Source organism: Myxocyprinus asiaticus, chromosome 20, assembly GCF_019703515.2.
Source record: "Myxocyprinus asiaticus isolate MX2 ecotype Aquarium Trade chromosome 20, UBuf_Myxa_2, whole genome shotgun sequence".
In the NCBI taxonomy this organism is placed as follows: Eukaryota; Metazoa; Chordata; class Actinopteri; order Cypriniformes; family Catostomidae; genus Myxocyprinus; species Myxocyprinus asiaticus.
Window position 1 is genome coordinate 41,439,578 of NC_059363.1, and position 23,821 is coordinate 41,463,398.

Consider the following 23,821-nt stretch of genomic DNA (forward strand, 5'->3'; position numbering starts at 1 on the left):
GAGCACATTCTGTTAACATATCTGTGGAGGCGTTTAGACGTTTATATTCATTCAATATGTTATCATGGTAGGTATAGGTATATTATGTTTATAATATGTATTTATATAATGTAGTTTATGTGAAAGGATCTGCACTAACTCTACCATGTGTGATTGTTATGATCATGTTTCAATTATTCTTGTCTTGTCAGTCTAAAATGTTTTTAGCATTTCCTTTTATTTCCTTCTTTTGTTTCTCTATTAATATATTTATCTTTTGTCTTTTTAAGTGAAGGAACTATTCTCATGTGAAATATTTGACATGCCAATCCTGTATTTTTTATTATTTTTTTTTTTTTGTACTTTACAAGTGGAATATTACAAAAGGAACAATATTATGACAAATACACTTTCATCATTGTAATCGTAGAACTATAATCAGATGTGATCACAGGTATTATAAAAATAGCCCGAAAAACAACTGCAGACTAACCGCAGTCTATTTACATGAAGTATACTGTTGCATAGGATGCTAAGAGATGTCTTTTATTAGCTCGGATATCATAACAACTAACCCACACTCCCCATATATTAATATATCAAATGCTTGCCTAAAAACACACATGGGCACTTTTCATCAATATCACAAAATACCCCCAAATGCACAAAACAACGTGGAATAGAGCGAGAGAGGAAAAAGTAAATGTTGGAACGGAAGGAAAAAGAGAGAGAGGTGTCCGCCAAAGTGGTAATTTGCATCATTTTACACATTATATTCACCTCTGTCTATGAGATGCAGCCAAACAGTGGCCAGCCCTGTCTCACAGTTGCCTCAGTTAAGTGAACCTCAGTGCAAGATGAACTGGCATAAATGTTTATGGAAATGGAATATTAGATTGGAGGGTCAGTGGCATTCACAGCTCTCTTTGATAATAGTGTCTTGAAATCAGACTCGTCACTGTCTGAAGTGGCACAGCTGATAGAGCATTCCCATGATGAGCAAGTTATATAAAAGTATAGCCCTATTTACTCACCCAAACATGTATTTATTATTGAGCTCATCATGGCTAAAGGGGGAAAAAGCCCTCAAATTTTGTTGGAGCATTTGAAGATGTGAAAAGAGAACGGCTTCCCATGTTTTCAGCTATCACATTGGAAAGAGAAATGTTTTTTTTTTTTTTTTTTTTTTTTTTTTTGTCAGTATAGTTTTTAAATTCAAAAATCTCAAATAATTTTTTTCTGAATTCTTTATAGTAAACTTGACATGAATGCAATTCTATGAATAATGCCCTTATGTCTACAATAGCTGTCAATAGCCTGTTTCTAGTGTTTCAGTTTCCACAATTTCCAGGATTAAATATACTATACTGTATATATGGGGAAAATGTAAAGTCAGACAGTCAAAAAAAAATTTACAGCCAGACAGGCAAAACAAAATAAACACAGACAGGTGATCAGGTCTTGAATCACTCTGACTGAGGGGGATTTTTTTTTTTTTCACGATAATGACCGGTTGACTGCACATTGTCCCACTTTTTAAATGGCTACTTGCCAAATTAATGGGCATGAAACATAAATTTGAGTTTAAATGGTTTATTTTGTGATAAGGAGTGTTGGGCAGCTACTTTGAGACTGTAGCTTACCAAGCTATAAGCTACTATAATTTAAAGTAGTTATACAGTCAAGCTACCCTTTTAAAAAAAAGTAGTTAGCTACACTACAGGCTATAAAAGTAGCTAACTACATTTTGGTCATGACAACTCTCAGAAAGATTAAGCATGTTAATGTGGGAATTTTAATGACAGGATTTTAGTCTTGGCAGACTAGATCTGCTACGCTGCAGAACAAGTATGTAGACATAATTAAAAAGTTTAAAGAACCGGGAGAGGGTGACGCCATGCAAGGAGCAGACGTGTGAGCGACGAGCTCTGCGCACTTTGCTGAATTTTCGATTATTCTCATGTTATAATCTGGTGAAATTTGATACACCCAGTTACACATTTGTCCTTTGTTGCAAAACATGGCAAAGAAGTCAAAATCCTCGGGCTCTGGAGATATTAAAAGACACTTACATGTTCAGGATGAAAGCCCCAACAGGCCTACAGACCGGGGACTCGATTTGGATGGCGCGGCGGGAGAGGAGATCCAGCGTCAGTTGTCCAACATGTCGGTGATGTTGACGAAGATTCTTGCTGACTTGGAGGATCTTGCTGTAATATGTCGATCGATTACGGCGATGGAAATAAAATTCTCTGAGTTAGGTACAAGAGTGTCTGATGTTGAAAAAGGAATCGATTTTCTGGAATCTTCGGAGAGGGAATTAACCGCTAATCCGCCCGCGACCAAAGTTGATTTGGAACATCTCCTTGAAAAGCTTGAAGGTCTTGAAAATAGAAGCCGCAGGAATAACGTTTGAATTGTTGGAATTCCTGAGCATGAGAAGGGCAGAGATATGGTGAAATTCCTGGACGAGCTCTTCCCGAGTCTGCTCGACATAACAGGCCACAAGCTGGAAATCGAGCGAGCTCACAGAGTGCCGGCTCACAGATCTGCTGAGGGAGACAGGCCCAGATCGATTCTGGCCAGATTTCTGAGATAATCCGATAAAGATCTTGTGTTGCGTCAGGCGAGGAGCAAAGGGAAGCTTTCTTGGAAGAACCATAATGTTTTCTTGTTCCCAGACTTTGCAAGTTCGACAAGAGAGAAACGCGATTGTGTTAGTAGGGTTTAAATGTAAGAAACTCTTACATCAGAAAAAGATCTCGTTTGCTCTGATGTTTCCGGCCAAACTGAGAATAGAAATGAAAAACGGTCGCAAAGTATTCACATGTCCAAATCTGGCAATGTCTTTTATAGAATCAATGACTGAGTAAACTATTGGATATTTCTCATGTGAGTGGGACTGACTCACTGTACCTAACTCTTGAGGAAGCTGGGCGAAATTTGGGGTTTTTTGCGTTGGCTCCGCCGTGCAGCTGGAGCTTGTTTTGTGAATAACACTTTTCCTTAAAGAAACTTTTTCATTGATGGAAGATTACATTTGCAGTGAAGTTCCTGGCCAGTTTGAGAGTGGACACTACGGATGACCGCAAAATATCTACATGCTCACACAAAGGATGTCTTTTATTAAGCTGACGGATTGTGTAAGTCATGGTATATACGTTTATGCAGCCTCCGAGTGAATTGACTCGATCATCCGGGGAACCGGGATGCCGGTTTTGTTTCTTTTTGTATTGGTTCCGCCTAGTGGCTGGAGCTTGTTCTATTGAATAACACTCCTTTGGAACAGCTGTGGATTAATCTGTTTGTTCTTCATGCTTATTCCTCCTGCTGGCTGTAGTTTGTTTTGTTGAGTTTTTTTTTTATTTTTATTTTTTTTACAGGACATTGGAATGATTACGTCATCCTCTGAACTCATAACAGCTGGCTCACTGAACATTCGTTTGTCTGTCCGAGGAATCTGAACGGTTTTATTTCAGCTGGAATTTGTTTTGTGGAAGATCACATCCTTGAGACAATTCTGTGAATGAATCTACACATTTTTTGTGTTCATTCTTCCTATTAATTGGGTTTATTTCACAAAGTATTTTTTGTTATGTAATTTTGCCTCAAATTTGTGAGGCAAAATTGAGCAATCCGATGGCAATGTTGTCATGGGGACTTGTGGGCGTTCATGGACCTTTTGAGTTTAGAGGGATTGTCGCCGGTTGGTGCTTTCATGCACGGGGTTAATGCGCACATTTTTCTTTTTTCTGTTTGTTTTGTTCCGGGGGATGATCGGGGGTTGATTGTTTCACTAATGGGGAATGTGGTCTTCATAATGTTGTTTTTCACACACAATTTATTTTTTTTATTATATCAATATGTCAAATGTTAATAGAATGTACTATCTCTCTCCACATGGAATGTGAGTTGGTTGGGGCACCCCATTAAAAGAAGGAAGGTTATTACTTTTCTTAAACGTAAGAAATATGATATAGTGTATCTTCAAGAAACACATCTCTCCCCGCAGGAAGCTGAAAAATCTGGGAAGATATGGGGTGGACATGTTTTCTTTAGTGTTGGCTCAAGTAAGAGCAAGGGAGTCATTATATTGATTAATAAACATTTACAATTCAAATTTCTCAAACAGATTAAAGATAAATTAGGAAGAGTAATTATTGTTTTAGCTGAAATTCAAGGGCAAAGTCTGATTTTGGCTAATATTTATGCACTTAACGTTGATGATCAGGGCTTTTTTATAGATCTTGAAGGAATGTTGCAAACCGCTGGCACCCCTCATGATATAATATTGGGAGGAGACTTTAATCTTTTGATGGATTCAGTCCTTGATCATAGTGAAGCAAAAGTGTGTAAACCCCCTAGAGCAACACTGACACTTCACAGGATGTGTAAAAATCTTGGTCTTTCGGATATTTGGAGACTTTGAACCCATCCGGTAGGGACTATAAATTTTTTTCATCAGTCCATAAGATTTATTCTAGAATAGATTTTTTTTGATATCCAAATCCCTAATTTCATCTGTTGTTGATTGCTCAATTGGAAACATTTTAGTCTCGGATCATGCCCTGGTGAGTTTAGAGGTGATGCCACATATAGAGAAAAAGAAATCATATAGTTGGCGCTTTAATGTATCCCTTCTGTAAAATCCTGATTTCCAACAAATGTTAAAGACTGAAATCAGTGTTTATATGGAGACCAACTGGTCCTCAGTATCCTCTGTGAGCGTGGCTTGGGAGGCACTTAAAGCGGTTCTTAGGGGCCGGATCATACAGTATGCCTCATTCATCAAAAAATCCAAAGCACGAGAACTTGTGGAGTTGGAAGGAAACATTAAAAGTGCAGAGGCAGAGCTGAAGCGCCGTATGTCAGCTGATGGCCTCAGAGAATTGACCCGATTGAAATATAAATATAATACTATTTTGTCATAGAAAGTGGAGTTTTGGTTATTCAGGGCTAGACAGTCATACTTTGAGTCGGGTGACAAAGCAGGGAAGCTTTTGGCTAGATATATAAAGCAGAGAGAGTTTTTTTCTACTATTCCCTCAGTGAAATCTGCTGGTGGTGAAATATTTACCTCGGCCATTGATATTAATAATGCCTTTAAAGAATTCTACATTGATCTTTATAGTTCCACATCTTCATCTACTGATGAAGATATTAGAAACTATGTGGAACCATTAGATCTTCCTAAACTGACAACTTAGCAAAAAAACTCTCTGATTCTGAGATAACCTTAACGAGCTTAACGAGGTAATTAAGTCCCTACCTACTGGCAAGGCTCCGGGGCCAGATGGTTTTGCCGCAGAATTTTTTAGATCCTATGCGACAGAACTGGCCCCACTTTTGTTAGAAGTTTATACTGAATCGTTAATGAAGGGAAAACTTCCTCCAACCATGACACAAGCCTGGATCAGTCTGATTCTTAAAAAGGACAAAGATCCAAGCGAGTGTAAAAGTTACCGTCCAATTTCCCTGATCCAACTAGATGTAAAAATATTGTCAAAAATTTTGGCTAACCGATTAAGTAAGGTTATGACATCTCTTATACATATAGATCAGGTAGGATTTAATCGGGGCCGTAGCTCTTCTGATAACATCAGGCGTCTCATCAATATCATGTGGTCAGTGGCGAATAAACAATCTCCGGTCGCTGCCATCTCACTTGATGCCGAAAAGGCGTTTGATATGGTAGAATGGGATTATCTTTTTAAGATTTTGGAAATGTATGGGTTCGGGAGTACATTTATTGGTTGGATTAAGTTACTTTATAAACACCCTGTAGCAGCGGTACAAACAAATGGATTAATTTCAGATTATTTTACTCTGGATGGGGGAACTCGACAGGGTTGCCCACTTTCCCCATTATTGTTCTGTCTTGCCCTGGAACCATTAGCAGCCACGATAAGAAAGGAGGATGATTTTCCAGGGGTGACAGCGGGAGGTGTGGCGCATAAGCTTCTGCTTTACGCAGATGATATTTTATTATTTGTCTCAGAACCTACTAGATCTATGCCTTGCCTCCACAGAATTATTAATTCCTTTTCCAAGTTCTCAGGATACAAAGTCAATTGGTCTAAATCCGAAGCTTTGGCGCTGACAGCGTACTGCCCAGAAACGGCTTTCCAGCCAGGCGCCTTCCAGTGGCCCAAACAGGGCATTAAGTATTTTGGGATTTGATTCCCAGCAAATTTGTCTGATTTAGTTAGAGTTAATTAAAGGGTCAAAATTAAAAGGTTTTCGAGCGATGTGGACAGGTGGGCTTCATTACATTTATCGATGATTGGGAAGGTTAATGTTATTAAAATGAATTGTATTCCAAAATTCAACTACCTGCTTCAGTATCTCCCTGTAGATTTCCCCCTCTCTTATTTCAAGCAATTTGATAGCATAGTGAAGTACTTTATTTGGAATGGTTAGCGCCCCAGGTTAAATTTAAATAAGGTACATAGGCGAATTGACAAAGGAGGGCTAGGCCTACCCAAGATTTTATTTTATTATTATGCGTTCGGTCTTAGACATTTGGCTCATTGGTCGCTTCCACCTGAGAGAGCCCCTCCCTGGTTTTGTATTGAAAAGGAATTTCTTGCCCCTATCTCGCCACTGCAAAGCCTTTCGATCAAACTAGCCGGAAAGGTTAAGTCGCACCCTGTTATTCTGCATTTGCACTCGATATGGACAAAAGTGTCCAGAGTGTTTAATTCGGATATTTATTTAAATGCAGCCTCAAGCATATGGCAGAACCCTAAACTATGTATTAATATGTCCCCTTTTTGTTGGTCAGATTGGATTGTGAGGGGGGTTAATGCACTTGGTGACCTATATGAGGGTGGAGTATTGAGACCTTTTGAAAATTTGGTTCAACATTTTGGCATTCCCAGATCTCAGTTTTATAAGTATTTACAGCTTAGCCACCTACTCTGCACTATTTTTGGGAGTGGCATGCACCCCCCTAAAGTGGCAGGTGCTTTGGGAGAGGTGATTGCTGCTTTGGGAAAAGGCCATGAAGCATTAGTGTATTACTCCCTACTAATTCAGAGTCTGGGGGGATGGAGCCTTGACTTCTCTCAAGAGAGTATGGGAAAAAGATTTGAATTTGGTATTGGAGGATGGAATGTGGACTAAGATTCTTAAAAATGTCAAGTCTGTATCTAGAGATGCAAGGGTTCGCCTTATGCAATTTAAGATTTTACATAGATTTTATTGGACCCCCTCTAGATTATATAGGCTTGGTCTTAAAGACACACCCACTTGCTGGCGATGCCAGTCAGAAGTTGGAGACACTACCCATGTCTTTTGGGGGTGTTTTGGTTGAGGGTTCAGAGGTATTTGTGCAACGTTTTGAACACTCAGGTTTTGCTTTGTCCCAGACTCTGTATTTTGGGTGATGGGGCGGTCATGCATTTAGGGGACAATCATATAAAAAATTGGGTTATGACCAGTCTCATGATCGGCAGGCAAGTAATTTTAAGGGGTTGGAAGTCAAATGGAGCACCCTCTTTTTCGGAGTGGTGTGTGGAAATGGGGAGGGTAGCTGCATTTGAAGAGGTGGTAAATAGAAGGCTGGGGTTGAGAGACTTATTTGCTAAAAAATGGGGCAAATATTTAGTTTTTTGGGGGGGAATCTCGGGGAGGGGATGTGGAGAGTGTAGTTTAATCATGTATGTTTATTATTTTATTTATTTGTATATATATATATATATATATATATATATATATATATATATATATATATATATATATATATATATATATATATATATATATATATATATATATATATATATATATATTTTATGTAAGTGTATGTATATGTGTGTATATATATATATATATATATATATATATATATATATTTATTTTATTTTTTTGGATTGTGTGTGTGTTATGTGGGACCACAGGGGTGTTCGTTAGGGGTCAGGGTGGGATTGTGTTAGTAGGGTTTAAATCTAAAATGTTGATTCATTATATATGTGTTGAGTTTTTTTCACTGTCATGCACATGAATCAATAAAAATGTTAATTACAAGGATGGTTAAAAAAAAAAAAAAAAAAATTGAAAATAAAAAGTTTAAAGAACCTATCAGCTTGCGCCATGTAAATTTTCATGCTCAACATTTTTTTTTGGTCTTGGCGGATTAGGTCTGCTACACTGATGCTGCTTCTGTTTCTGTATAGCAAGTACAAAGACATGCTATTGCTAGAACATACACAGACATACTGTGTTAAACATGTGAACATGCTGCTGCACAATTAGACAAACACAAGTAATGCTGCATTGTGCATGTAGGACATGCTGTTGCATTATAAGACATGCATACAATCCTCCAACAAAGCAGGGAAGTTGCACAAAGGCATAACACAAAACAATGCAGATCTACCACAAGTTGTGTGTACTGCTCCAAAAAGCCATGTTTACAGAGTGTATACTAGCTGATTGTGACTGAGCCAGCTTGGCCGAATGGCATAATACTGATGAACTAAATCTCTGTGCATGTGTTGCTTGGCGAAATGACTTAAACAACTATTGAACTGACTCATAATGTGTATCGGGACCAGGAAAGCCCAGAGTTTATTGAACTAGTAACCTAGGGCTCTATTTTTTTGAGCACGCAAAGCGCAGTGCTTTGTACAACGATCCAATTTTCATGAGAGCGCTAATTCTAATCACAATTTTCATGCCAGGGCAAAGCGCATATGGGCTTGTGTGGGAGTGTTTGTGCTTTTGTGGGTGTATGCACGCAAACTGTAGGTGTATTGTATGTTAATGAAGTGGCGCAAAGCGCAATTTGCTATTTTCCTGAGAAATAGGTCATTGCACAAGACATTTGAAAACCCACTTCTTAACTCAGTTTAAACTCAGTTCCTGCATTTGCAGTTTGGAAATTCTACCAATAGGTGGTAATAAAGTTAATGTCCAAACTCTGAAAATATAGTGGAACATCAAATTATGTCCCTGACAATCAGAGTTGTAGCTGTCTAATATGAAACAAAAAAAAAAAAAAGGGCTGGTTGGAGAGAGTAAAATGTTTGGAATTGGTAGGCTATCATTTTTTGACCACTACGTTATTTTGATTATATTTTCGTTTAAAGTGTAATTTCAATTTAGAAATATGTTTGGTTTAATTTTTTTGTGTTTCAGTAAATGTATTTAATTTTTCAAAATCAAAATCGACCGGTAGAAGTGAAGTGCGTGCCGATACAATCACTGTTAATACTAGCCATAATTTGTATGTCAGTAGATGAAAATGATTAATAATACTTACTTTCTCTGTAATTTAATAGAGCCTGCATCCAAATTCTGATGAAAATCACATTCAACATGCATATAAAAGGAAAGTGTCACTGTCATAGAAATATGCTCAACAATCATCAAGAACGCAAATTATGCAGAAAAGAACGTAATTTTCAGTTATTCTAATTCATTGCATACAGTCCATTTACACAACCAACTTCTTATGAATGTGGTTATCTTTATATCGCTGGTGCTTGAGGGAATGAACTATATAATAGGACACCGACAGTGGAATCATAACTGGAGAAAGCCTCAGAATTAAATTGCAAGTAATCCAGCCCATTTGCATGTTGCACGTACAATTTCGCCAAACCTACTTGTGCCTAGACTTGGCGCATGCTTGCACGAAAATACCTACATTTCATGGCCATGCCCACTAACTTTGTGCTTATGACTTATGGCATTGCGCTTAACGCTAACACTCTTAAAATAGGGCCCCTAGTCTAGCTATGTGTGGATTTACTGTATTTAAACTAATGACCTTAGATAGCTATCTGTGCCAGAGCCAGATTTGGCTAATTTAGCTTACCTAGTTAAAAACGTGCTTCTATGTGTCATTTGCAAGCTGTTAGAACAAAACCCCAGCAACCAAAAAAGCATTTTGGAATAAAAAAAACTTGCAGCGGACTGCAGTGAAACCGTCTTATCTGCAAAACTGAGCAATTTAAATGTTAGACAAAAAGAGAGTACACAAGTTGATTGGCTACCCAATTATCTCCAGAGAACCTATCAGCTTACACCATGCAAGCCGATTAGCTAAACATATCACATGTGAGCAAGTCGATTTAGCTAACAGATAGCAATTTCAAAGAACCTATCAGCTTGGGCCTTGTAGGATTTCATGTCTTAACTTCAGTCATTGAAGCCATTTAAAGAAGAAAATATTTTTAGATATGTAACAAGTGGATGATATTATTTAATTCAATAATATCACCTGATAGTTATATACAGTATTTAATTAGGGTTACATTCTTTATGAAAATAGACTATGGTTTTACAACAGTAAACAGTTTAACAATGGTAGTTGTAGTAAAACCATGATTAATTGTATCAAAACGTCATGGTTACTTGCGTAACCTCTGCTCCCTGATGGAAGGAACGAGATTTTGTGTCGATGTAGTGACACTAGGGATCACTCTTGGGAGCCCGAGACACCTCTGGTCTTTGATAAAAGGCCAATGAAAATTGGCGAGTGGTATTTGCATGCCACTCCCCCGGACATACGGGTATAAAAGGAGCTGGTATGCAACCACTCATTCAGGTTTTATGCTGAGGAGCCGAGACAAGGTCCGGCCATTTCAGCGGGTAGTTCAGCGTTGTGGCAGGAGGGACACAACGTCTCATTCCCTCCATCAGGGAACGGAGGTTACGCAAGTAACCATGATGTTCCCTATCTGTCACTCACTCGATGTTGTGTCGATGTAGTGACACTAGGGGTCCCTATACGAAACACCGCAACTGGCTGAACTGTGTTACATGAACTGGCGGTGTGTGACGGGCAGACAACTGTGTGCCTCGTAGCCAGCGCACCAGGCCGACACGTAACCTCCCCCAACATAGTTATGAGTGGGGACAAGTCGACTACCCAAAAGATAGAGACAGGCAAACCCAGTCGTGGCCTCTTTTCCCCTTCTTTTTTTCCCACTCCCTAAAAAACAAGGGGGATTATCCGACTGGGCATCCAGGTCTATGATATGCCATAGCGATGGCGTCAACGAGCCAGTGGGCGATCCTCTGCTTGGAGACAGCGTTTCCTTTCCGCTGTGCACCAAAGCAGATAAAGAGCTGCTCAGAGATCCTAAAGCTCTGCGTGCGATCCAAATAGATGCGTAAAGCACGCACTGGACACAGCGACGACAGGGCTGGGTCTGCCTCCTCCTGGGGCAGCGCTTCACTACCTGGTCCCTAAAAGGGGTCGTGGGAACCTTGGGCACATAGCCCGGTCGAGGTCTCAAGATCACGTGAGAGTAGCCCGGACCAAACTCCAGGCACGTTTCACTGACAGAGAACGCTTGCAGGTCTCCTACTCTCTTGATGGAAGTGAGCACAGTCAGGAGGGCAGTCTTCAAGGAGAGTGCCTTAAGCTCAGCTGACTGCAAAGGCTCAAAGGGGGCTCTCTGTAGACCCTGAAGAACTACAGAGAGGTCCCATGAGGGAACGAGGCGCGGTCTAGAGGGGTTCAGCCTCCTGGCACCTCTCAGGAACCTGATGATCAGGTCGTGCTTCCCTAAGGACTTACCGTCCACTGTGTCGTGGTGTGCTGCTATAGCAACAACGTACACCTTCAAGGTGGAAGGGGACAGCCATCCTTCCAACCTCTCCAGCAGGAAGGAAAGCACTGATCTGGGGGTCTTCCCATCAGGAAGAACACCACTTAGCGAACAGACACCACTTAAAGGCATACAGGCGCCTCGTAGAGGGGGCCCTAGCCTGGGTGATCGTGTCTACCACTGTGGGTGGTAGACCGCTTAGGTCTTCCGTGTCCCGTCCAGGGGCCAGACATGGAGACTCCAGAGGTCTGGTCGCGGGTGCCAGATGGTGCCCCGTCCCTGAGAAAGAAGGTCCTTCCTCAGGGGAATTCGCCAGGAGCGTGAGGTCCGAGAACCACGTCTGGGTGGGCCAGTAGGGTGCTACCAGGACGGCTTGCTCCTCGTCCTCCCTGACCTTGCACAGAGTCTGTGCAAGTAGGCTCACTGGGGGAAATGCATATTTGCGCAGGCCAGGGGGCCAGCTGTGTGCCAGCACGTCTATGAAGAGAGGTGCCTCGGTCAGGGCGTACCAGAGCGAGCAGTGGGAGGATTCTTAGGAGGCGAACAGGTCTACCTGTGCCTGTCCGAATCAACTCCAAATCAGCTGGACCTCCTGAGGGTGGAGTCTCCACTCTCCCCTGAGGGTAATCTGCCGTGACAGCACGTCCGCTGCAGCGTTGAGGTCGCCTGGGATGCGAGTGACTCGCAGCGACTTGAAGTGCTGCTGACTCCAGAGGAGGAGACGGCGGGCAAGTTGTGACATACAACGAGAGCGCAGACCGCCTTGGCGGTTGACATATGCTACCGTTGCCATGTTGTCTGTCCGAACTAGCACGTGCTTGCCCTGGATCAATGGCCGGAACCTCCACAGGGCGAGCAGAATTGCCAACAACTCGAGGCAGTTTATGTGCCAACGCAGCCACAGGCCCGTCCATAAGCCGGCGGCTGCATGCCCATTGCAAACAGCGCCCCAGCCCGTTTTTGATCTGTTGTGACCACGACACACCTGGAGACCTGCTCTAGGGGAACACCTGTCCGTAGAAACGAGAGGTCGGTCCAAGGGCTGAAGAGACGGTGACAGACCGGTGTGATGGCCACGCGAGGTGTCCCACGGCGCCATGCCCATCTTGGGACTCGAGTCTGAAGCCAGTGCTGAAGCGGTTTTCTGTTTGAAAGCCTTCAAACAGGTCAGCACCGACTGTGTGTGCAAGAGCACCAAGTCCCTGTGTGCATACATCATGTCCCGAGAGTGAGCTAGAATTAACCAATCGTTGAGAGAGTTGAGAATGCGAATGTCCACTTCCCTAAACGGGGCAAGAGCTGCCTCTGCGACCTTCATGCAGATGCGAGGGGACAAGGACAGGCCGAAAGGGAGGACCTTGTACTGATACGCCTGACCCTTGAATGCAAACCGCAGGAAGGGTCTGTGTCGAGGTAGAATCGAGACGTGAAAGTACGCGTCCTTCAGGTCTACCGCCGTGAACCAATCTTGATGCCGGACGCTCGCCAAAATGTGTTTTTGCATCAGCATCTTGAACGGGAGTCTGTGTATAGCCCGGCTCAGTACTCACAGGTCCAAGATTGGCCGCAACCCACCGCCTTTTTTTGGTACGATGAAGTAAGAATTGTAAAACCCCTTCTTCATCTCGGCTGGAGGGATAGGTTCTATCACACCCTTCCGTAGGAGGGTGGCAATCTCCGCGCGCAAGGTAGCAGCGTTTTCGTCCTTCACCAAGGTGAAGTGGATGCCACTGAACCTGGGCGGACATCTGGCGAACTGAATCGCGTAGCCGTGTCGGACGGTCCTGACCAGCCATCGTGATGGATTGGAAAGCGCAAGCCACGCATCCAAGTTCCGCGTGAGGGGGACCAAAGGGACAACATCGTCGGACGTACCGGCAGTTGGGGCCTCGCAGCAGGGCGGAGCTCGAGGTGCCAAACCATGTCATGGCCGTGTTGAGTTCAGGGACATCGAAGCACTAACCTGGCTCCTTGTGACCACCCCCGGAACAGCCTGGGACGGGGGAGGAAGAGGCCTGTCCTCGTGACCCATGGAGACTGTCACATCGGGGGCAGATTTGTGCCACAGCTGGGTGCTCAGGGGCAGGGAGACCGCCGCTGGAGCACCAAACCTGCCAAATAGAGTGGTGGACGGTGGTCGTGATGACGGCTGTGCACACCGGATACGTGACCCAGGGAACAAGGAAACCACTCTTGCTGAACTCTTGGGTATTTAAGCGCAATTAAATGCAAAGGTAACAAAAGATTCTCCTCCTGGCCCTCGACCGGGGGATGGAGTGGTCTGCTTACCAGCTCCAGAGCAGCGGGTTTCGTCGTCCCTGGGTCACCCGACTCAGGGGTGCTTCGAAGCCTTTTGCGGGTTCTTGGCGGCCACGAGATGGGTGGCGTATGCTTCCTGCGGTGGGCTCCACGCCGGGGCCAGGCCGCAGGGGCAGGCTGCGGCGCAACCGTTGCAGTCACCGCAGGGGGACGCCCTTGGCGACGAGCAGACGGGGTGCGGGATCTTGAGCCGCGCCGGGGCAGGATGTACCGGATACCGTCCGTCTGCTGCTTCACCGCTGAGAACTGCTGGGCAAAGTCCTCGGTGTCGCCGGACTGGCCAACTTGGGAAATGGGGGCAGCCAGGAACCGTGCCTTGTCGGTCTCTCCCATCTCAACCAGGTTGAGCCAAAGGTGGCGCTCCTCGACCACCAACGTGGACATCGCCCACCCGAGAGACCGCGCCGTGACTTTCGTTGCCTGGAGAGCGGGGTCGGTTGCCGAGTGCAGCTCCTGCATCAATCCTGGGGCGGAACTACCCTCGTGCAGGAGAGCCATGGAATGCAGGGCGGAGGTGGCTTGTCCAGCGGCACCGTAGGCCTTGGCCATCAGAGACGACGTAAACCTACAGGCTTTGGGCGCCCGTGCCAGGTGGCGGCGCTCTGCGGGCATAGGTGCACCACGTGCGCCTTTATCCACCGGGGGGGATTGCTGAATAGCCCTTGGCCGCCCCACCATCAAGGGTAATGAGGGCGGGGAAGTTGAAAGATCGGGACCAGGCAGTAAAAAGTGCCTCCCACGACCTTGTCAGCTCTTCATGCACTTCCAGGAAGAAAGGAACGGGGGCGGGGCGTGGCTTTGAGCGGCGCCACGAGCCCAGGAACCAATCATCGAGCCGCGAGGGTTCGGGGAGAGCGGAGGGTTCCACTCTAGCCCGACGCTTGTGGCTGCCCGGGAAAGCATGTCGTCATCTCCGCGTCAGCCTGTGACCGGGCGACCGCACCCGAAGGGAGGAGCCCAGCTGAGGCTTCCGCATCTGACTGGACGAGCCCACTCTCCGATGCTGCGCTCGAGAGCTCATCACTTTTGCGGGCTCCGAATAAGAGGCCGAACTCACCATGAGACGAGCCGGCGGACTCATCTGGAAGCCCGATCAGGGCAGACAAGCATGCTGGGGAATGGAAGGTCCGCGGGGGGATACCCGGTGGAGGCGGTCCCATTAGGGTCCCCAAATCGCCCCCAGTGCTAGCCGCGCTGGCCTCATACCCGTCGGTAGAAGGACCGAGGCGGGGAGCCTCTGGGGTGGCTTGCTTTCTTACAAAGGTAAGCCGTGACCGCATCGTTGCCATGGACATGTTCTCGCAATGAGTACATGACCCATCCACGAACGCTATCTCCATGTGAGCAATGCCCAGACACGAAAGACAGTGATCGTGACCGTCAGAAGGCGAGAGAGAACAAGCGCAACCAGGAATAACACACAAAGGAAAGGCATCTTTAAAAAGACGCGTCTTTAAGATGTTCCGTGTGTGCCGCTCTTTTAGAGAAATACACTCTTTTAGAGAAATATACTCTTATTTCTGCCGAAGCGCCCAGGGGCATTCTCTGCAGTGCACCAGTGCAGAGGAGGGAGAAGCCGCTGAAATGCACCGTCAGCTCCAGTAGAGAAGTGAATGAACAGTCGTGGGAATTCAGCTCAGTGAGCATGACCATTCGGCTCCGAAGAGAAAATCTGAATGAGTGGTTGCATACCAGCTCCTTTTATACCCATATGCATGCAAATACCACTAGCCAATTTTCATTGGCCTTTTATCAAAGACCATATGTGTCTCGGGCTCCCAAGAGTGACCCCTAGTGTCACTACATCGACACAACATTGAGTGAGTGACAGATAGGGAACCATGGTTTCTGCCAAAAAACCTGGTTACTACAATATTACTATAGTAAAACTGTAGTTTCCACCAAAAAACAAAAACATGGCTACTAGAGTCATGGTTACTGCAATAGGACTGTAGTAAACCTATGGTTACTATAGGGACACTACAGTATTACTGTAGTAAATCCATGGTTAATTGTATCATGTTAATTGTATTGTATGATTTCTGGCAAAAAACAAACAAACAAACAAACAAACAAAATATGGTTACTTCAGGCATGGTTACTACAATATTACCCTAGTATAGTATGGTTAGTTTTCATAAGGTTTAAACAAATAAGGTCACAAAATTAAATTGAACATAAATTTTATTTATTAAATATTCACTAAAAAAACTAGAAAACACCTTATTTTATATAACTGAATAGAATTAGAGTGATAAACAGGAGCAGTTAACTAAATATTTCACTTCCTAAAAGAAGTCAAAGTCCCTTTAAGGCTGCACAATTGAATCAGCAAATAATTTATGTTACAGATTTTATTTTATTTTTATTTTTTATTTTTTTTACAATTGCTTTGGCACTAATTTTAGTACCTTGATGTCATTTTTCAAAACTCTAGACACAAAATCCAAAAGGTCATCACTTGTAACACAGGCTGTCCAATGTTCAAAACACTGCATTGTGCATTCATATCTTTAAAGAAACCTTGCACTTGCAGAATCATTGGTTCAAACAACTCATTTATCATGAAATACCATAGGAACAATAATTTAGATCACCCACACACACAAGATACTGATAGTTACACTGTGTAGTTGTTCATACAATCATTAAATATTGTAGTACAAAATATGTGATACATGTTTCATTATGGTACTACACGTAAATACATCACTGTAAAAGGACTAGTAGAGAGAATACTACAGACACAGTGGAATCATTGAACAAAATCTGAAATGTATTGATGTAATACAATTCAATCTCAACATAGGGTTCTTTGAATCAAAGCAAAAATTATTTGCTACAAAAAGAAAAAAATACAGTAAATGTCAACTGCACTGTTCTTCACCTGGCTTACTTTTAAAAACAAAACAAAGGATTGATTACTGTACTTCTATATTTCCATCAACCCTGTCTTGTGGATTTGGCCACAGGTTCTCATCCACATCACAATGGATTAGTTAAAAATATTGGGTAGAATCTTTGGGCATGGCGAATCCAGGCCTGACACTGGTCTGCCGTGATGTCATTGCATGTGTCATCCATGGCCTGGAGAAGGGTGACTTGTTCATGAGAGTGCCTATCATATACCTTCCGTCTCCATGTGGAGGCCCCAACTGCCGGTACGTCCGACGATGTTGTCCCTTTGGTCCCCCTCGCGCGGAACTTGGATGCGTGGCTTGCGCTTTCCAATCCATCATCGGGTTAAAGAAAGGAGAGTATGGGGGTGAGTACAGGGTGGTAAATTGTGGATGGGCCTGAAACCATGCTTGCACCATTTGAGTATGGTAGAACCAGACATTAACCCACACAATGGCATAGTTCACATCATCAGCTCTACAGACCTGATTTAGCTCATCAAGGAAGGTTACAAGGAGAGCTGCATTATGTGATCCAATACGAGGTCTGCGTCCCACCACACCATCTTCCGATATAGCCGCACACATGGCGATGTTGGCCCTATATTGTCCAGGTACTTTGATGGTTGCCCACTGGCCAATGAATTCTGACTTTCTTGTCTTGGCCAGGTTGAAGCCTGCCTCATCCAAAAAGATGAATTTGTGATGGTTTTTGTCAGCATCCAGCTCCATCACCCTCTAAAAAGACATTTTGGAAAGAGAATTACTGATTACAATGATGTACAATTTTTGGGGAATTTTTCACAACAGGCATCTTGAAACTGAACATATCTGAACATACTTAGTCCTCAGTTGCTTCACTCTGTCTGCATTTCTTTCAAAAGGCACACGGTATAGTTGTTTTTGAGACACCTGGTGCCTTTTCAGCATGCGTGCAACAGTCAGCAAACTTACGGCTTCCACATTGTTGGACATGTCGTCATTGTCCAAGATGTGCTGCCAAATGTCCGTAAGGCGAATATAATTTCTTGCCCAAACCAAATTGACCACAGCCTGCTCTTGTAGGTCTGTCAGAATTTTGCCTCTGCCTCCTCTTTTTGGCCTAGTCTCTATTCTGCAGGGGAAATTACTGTAAGAACACATTTAGCCACATCACCTACTCTGTGGTTGATTGGCATGCAGTATACAGTCATTTGACAATTGAGAATAGCCTAATGTTTAGTGCATGCTGAAGACTTACCGATTCTCATTGCAAAAAGTTCTGATGATTGAGGCAACGGTTGATCTTCTGAGGTTTGGTTGAATCATTGTAGCTGCCTCAGTCCTTGTCATGCCATGATTTACGACATGGTCTACAACTATTGCTCGGATTTCATTTGACACTCTTTGCTGTTGCTGCCGCTGTCTTGGTCCATGGCCTTGACTCTCACACCTCTCAAACGAGGCCCATGGCCTCATGGCCTCTTTGCTGAAGCCTAATCCCTCCTCTATGACGAGGCCCACGACCATCTCTCAGAAGGGGTGCTTGTCCCCTGCCATTCCTTTGACCACCACGTCATCCTTGTCTTCCTCCTCCCACTGCTTGGCCTCTATTGTGACCTGAATCACCTGCTGGCTCCATATTACCACAATGTGAAATCAGTTATCAGTAATGAGTTGGCAATATTGGAAAAGCAATTACAAGGGCCTGCATACATAATGTCAAATCTGAAAACATGGTCTGGAAAAGTGGTACATGGGACCATAGAAACAGTGTCTGATAAAGAATGATGATGAAATATTACATCCACAGATAATGTAGTCCAATTGGTTCATGTTCCATGGTAATTGGTGTCAATGGATCTCGTTATCCTGAAACTTTCATGATCTAAACATGAAATATTGATTGTCAGTTTCCATAAAACTATGCATAAAGAGTAATGCAACAGTTACTTATCATTTTGAGCATTTGATTACTCCCTACAACTTAAATTTATCAGTTTGTGACACTATAGAGCTCCTTGTTGGAAAATGTAACTTGTTACTACACGATTGTGAAAATATTTGAGCTACTGTCATGCTAATGAATAATTTAGTAAAGTTAAAAGCGTCACTACTTTCATTTAATCACTGATGATAAGAAAGAGACTGTGGACTGATACAAGGCACATGAAACTAGCACATAACACCCGTTCGTTCATTGATTTCGTAGGAAGTATATCGAGGCCTTAAGGTGTGTATGTGTGTGTGAGTATGAATATCAGATCCCCCCACCCCCATCCTCTGGAAACCTTAACAGTATAAAAAAATTATCCAAATGGACTATTCATTAAATAAGAAATATGTAAATTGGAGGGAGTCGGTCAAGTGAATAATCAGAAGGATTTGTGAGATTCGGCCTAACCCTTTAGAACCCTTCTGCATCTTCAACACAAGGAAGAAATCTGTTGCCTGGGACAATGGTCAGTTATACAAAAGTATTTGATGACAGAGTGCAGTGATTGACAGCGATCAGAATCTGAGAAGTGTTCCAAAGAGACGTGCAATAAATTGTATAAATGTACTCTAACAAATAATACTCTTTAAGAGTTGTGGCGTATGCTAACACATCTTCAGAGGCTCATGATCCTTCTATTGTAAATTTGGTTTTACTGAACTCCCTAGAATGTGCCGCCTAGATACTTTGTCTGCTTGCCACAAATCCCACATTTTACAATGATATATCAATAATTGTGAGAATGTATAGCAGTACACCGTGAATTTTGAACAAGAGACTGTTTCCTGTGACCCCCACCTGCACAAAAAAATGTCTGTTCCCCTCTCTTCTGTTTCCTCACCTTTCTTGGGTGTTGCAACTCCTAAAGTTCTCAAGGTAAACAACATGAGTAATCTACTATAGATTATAAACTTAAAATATCAATTCCCAGTATCTCTTTCAAAAAGGTTTTCCATGGGCCTCATCCATGGCATGGCCCTTGACCCTGGGAAGACAGACTTATGAATACATTTCTGTGGTACTTTTTGTATCCGTCTGCTGCATCAAAATAATTTATAAAATATTTTAAAAACAAAAGAGAGCTAAGCTGAACTAAATGAGAGCCAATGTAATTGAGTTCAAATACATCTTTACAGTTCTTTTGGTCAGTGTCACGGTTGAGCGTACGGCTGTATTATCCTTAAGGTCGCCAGGGCACATGTGACTACACATAGAATCGTCTTTTTATTAATTCATCCAAATCCAAAGGGGAAACTAAATATTCTTACTTGTGGAATCCTTTAAAGTACATCAACATGAAAACAAAATCAATAAAGTGGATATATGAAGACCCTGAGGGTGAGGATGAAGATGTCATTGTTAAGGTCTGAATAGTCCCTGTGCTGATGTAAATGAATAAGGAAGCCTGTATGAAAAGTAGCGTGAGCTTTTGCATATGCATCAATGCAGATCAAAGGCTTGCCAGGGGTCATGCATTTACATAGAAATATCAGTGATGCTATGGGAATACAGCAACCCTGCACTCGGTCCACTTATGAATAGAGCGCCCTGACCAGGTCCTTCAGCATGATTAGAAAAGAAGTCAAGGAAGTTTATTTGGCCACTCGCACCATCTGAGAACGGGCTTAGCGGGGAAATTATGTTCTTCAGGGTTTGGTTAGGTACCTTAAGAAGAAAAGAGAAAGAAAACCAACGGCTTTGTTTTGGTAAGAGATGACTGTTCTTTTTGTTGTGGCTGAACTGTCAATGAAGAAGGAAATTTAGTTTTCTGCTTGCATTTCATGGTTTGAATATTTACAGAAATTTTATTTGTGCGTTTTTATTTTTGGAAATAATTAATTGTTCAATTACAATATGTCAGAAAATGCAGTAGTCTCACAATCTTGTTTTATTTTTCTCACAGGAAGAGTGAAAAAGTCCAGGCATTCTCTGCTGTCCAGTCAAAGGGTAAGAACTTAACGCATGTTAAGGCAATACAAATGCATCATTTTACAGTTTGATACCAATGTATAAATTAAATAAATGTAATATGACCAATGTATAAATTAAATGCATGGCAAAGAATCACATTCAGATACTACTTATATCTTATATACCTAAATTTGCTATGTTAATATGTTAGACAACTATGTTAAATGTTTCTCCAATAGCAATATATCAGTGTGCATTGCTTATGTTTTTGCAATACTGCAAAGTAATATTGTCTTGTAAGAGATAAATAAAAAATTTATGATTATGTATAATTTATAATATATTATTATTATTATTATTATTAATTTTATTTTTGGATAAACAGAAGACATGTGAGGTATCCCAAAGGCTCAGTAATGATTTACTTGGTTTTTGATCCTGCTAATGTGCAAATGTATCCCCCCTACTTAAGAAGAATGTTAATGATGTATGTATATATTTTTGATTTCAGCATTTTGGGGAGAATCAGATGACAGCAATTCTGAGATTGAAATGTCCTTGCGTCCTCGCTCCCGCAACACCAGCAGCAATGAATTTGATGATTTTTATGATTAATGTTTCTCTATTGAGAGTTCACAGTCAAGTTTTTGTTTTCACTGAGCAGTTAATATGTTTGAAAGAGATGCCTTTATATGATTAAAAAACAAACAAAAATCTTCACATAGGAATGAGAGCGACATTCCATGAAAACAAATAAGTGATGTGATCCTCTTTATTGTAGCCAAAGACTGTGAAGTGTTTTCAAAACATGTTGGTGTTAACCCTGCTTGAATCTCTTTTGCTTAACAACACTTGGACCTGGTTGAAATAGATTAAACTTTGTTTTTAAAGTGATTCCTTTGCACTGTGTTGAATATTACACATTTTAGATGCTGCAGGTATCTGGTGGTGAGTTGTTGTAGAATGATCTGAGTCAACTCATATGAAAAGCCAGTGCACAGTGGCCACTCTGCATGCTGCTAAAACACCTTTGAACTCGCTCAAGTGTCCGTGGCCCATTTAGGAGGACAAAATGCATTGTGCTCATCTCAGTATAGAAACAAACGCTCTCTGCATTTGCAGTGGCATTAAAAAACTATTCGTCAGCTAAATGCAACAGTCTCTCTGTCTGTTCTACAACAATGGTATGTACTGTGCAAATCCACCTTTAAATTCACCTGTTTTTAAAATAAGCAATTGTTCAGCTAAAATATTAATAATTAAATATCGAGCATTATTACAATCATAGTTTCTCATTATCACAATTACTATAAAAATGTTGTGGTAATGGTAAAGTATGTCACATTAAAAACACAGAAACATTAATAATAGGGGCACACTTTATAAGCAAAAAAAATAAAAAAAATCCATCTTACAGAGGATCCAGTTTCTTACAAATTTTGCATCAGTTGCAGTAATGTAGACACAACTACAACATTTTAAGTACATTTTTACTACAATTTACTTTTGCGAACACATCATGGCAGAATAAGTCTGAATTAGACAATTTTGAAATGGTAGCTAGAAAGTTCGAAAGTGTTGCGATACAGAGAAATGGCTTGATGGACACCAGATTTTTTTTTTATTCTACTATCCAGTCTAATAAATTATTTTTTATTTATTATTGGGTTCAACATGTCTGGTCACTGGGTACAAATATATTATTTAAAATAGTTTATTTTGTTTATAATGCATTAAATGGTCCTAATTTTGAATCTGGATGTGTTTTGGTAATTAGAAATTAACCAGAACATTTTAATATAATCTTTATGCACAACATAGAGTACATGAATATTTATGGTGTTCAATTTTCAGAATAGAATTTCATAATGATTTATTTTTTTATTTTTTTATAGAGAACCTCACTGCTGTGGTTCCAGCTTAGTTTAATGAGAATTGCCCTCCTATATATTCTGTATTATATAAATAGACATCTGTGTTACAAACAGATACAAAATGACATTTGCTCGTTTCAATTCATTTTGAAAGTTTTCTTTTAATGAGCCCATCTACTCGTTATTTTTAGACTCAAAATAATAGTTTAAAATTATGTATAATTGCGATAGGCATTGAAAAGAGCACTGATCAAACACAACAATATCATTACAGTAATCGTGGTTATTTTTCCGAAACAGCCAATCAGTAATAACAACTGCAACCCTTTTTCTATTGGACCTGAAAATAATATTACAAACTGAAATTGCTGTACATGGATATCCAGAACTATTTTCCCAGCCATCAATAATCTACATCACCTGTGACTTGTACGCAGCAGGGAGTTTGTGTCTTCAAGTTCATTTGGTTTAATTGTTGCGGTGGTATATTTAACATGCACAAAGGCATGTTATCCTGTAATGATACAAAAGCTCTATCAGTAGGATTCCATTAGTTAGCTTTTAGGTAAGTTTATGAGGTTGAACCTGCTAAAGTTCCACACTCATTAGCTATAATGGCTGCAGCCGGCCTTGACCCCACAGATGCACGCGCCAAAACGTGACTGCATAATTTAAAACTGCTTAAAAGCTACCCTCATATAATATCTGTGTTAAGGATCATGTCAACAGATACTTGTATGGTTGACGAAGCACTGTAAGAGAGTTAGATTGTGTTAGTCCAACAACACAAAACAAGCTCGTTTTCAAGGAACTTCAGAGCTGTATAGCCCAAGAAAGTGATTTCCACAGACTTTGTATACTTACTCAAAGACAGAAAAATTACATTTTTCTTGTGAATGATGTCACAAATGAAATATTGAGAAATGTTACAAATAGAACACAAAATATATTTCAAAAGAGACAGGGCTGAGATTACTTAAATGTGTTCATCTAAATCAGCGCACCCTCGTAAGTGCACTATGCAACTTAATATACTGTATCAAGTATGCATTTTCTCTCACAGCAGGGAAGGTCATTAAAGCATTCAGATCTAACTGAATCTTTTTGTGCCTGATTTCAAGGCTCAGTTGGGATGTCCTTTTCTGAATCTCCATTCATTTGATAAATGTGTCAAATCTACGTTCTTTTTCTCCCCTTTTCTCTCCAATTTGGAATGCCCAATTCCCAATGCACTCTGTCCTCGTGGTGGCGTAGTGACTCGCCCAACCCGAGCTCATGAAAAGTCGTACATAATTACGAGGT

The 23,821-nt window shown here is 41.7% G+C and overlaps 1 protein-coding gene across 2 annotated transcripts in view; it reads left to right on the forward strand.

Annotated features, from left to right (window-relative positions):
• kiz (kizuna centrosomal protein) overlaps positions 1-21,539 on the forward strand; it is a 134,866-nt gene extending 113,327 nt beyond the window's left edge. For both annotated transcript variants that reach the window (XM_051646224.1, XM_051646223.1), the window contains 2 exons: positions 20,638-20,681; positions 21,157-21,539. In XM_051646224.1, coding sequence (XP_051502184.1) covers positions 20,638-20,681; positions 21,157-21,260 — 148 coding nt within the window. In that variant the 3' untranslated portion in view covers positions 21,261-21,539. The remainder of the gene's footprint in view (positions 1-20,637; positions 20,682-21,156) is intronic.
• The last annotated feature ends 2,282 nt before the right edge of the window (positions 21,540-23,821 follow it).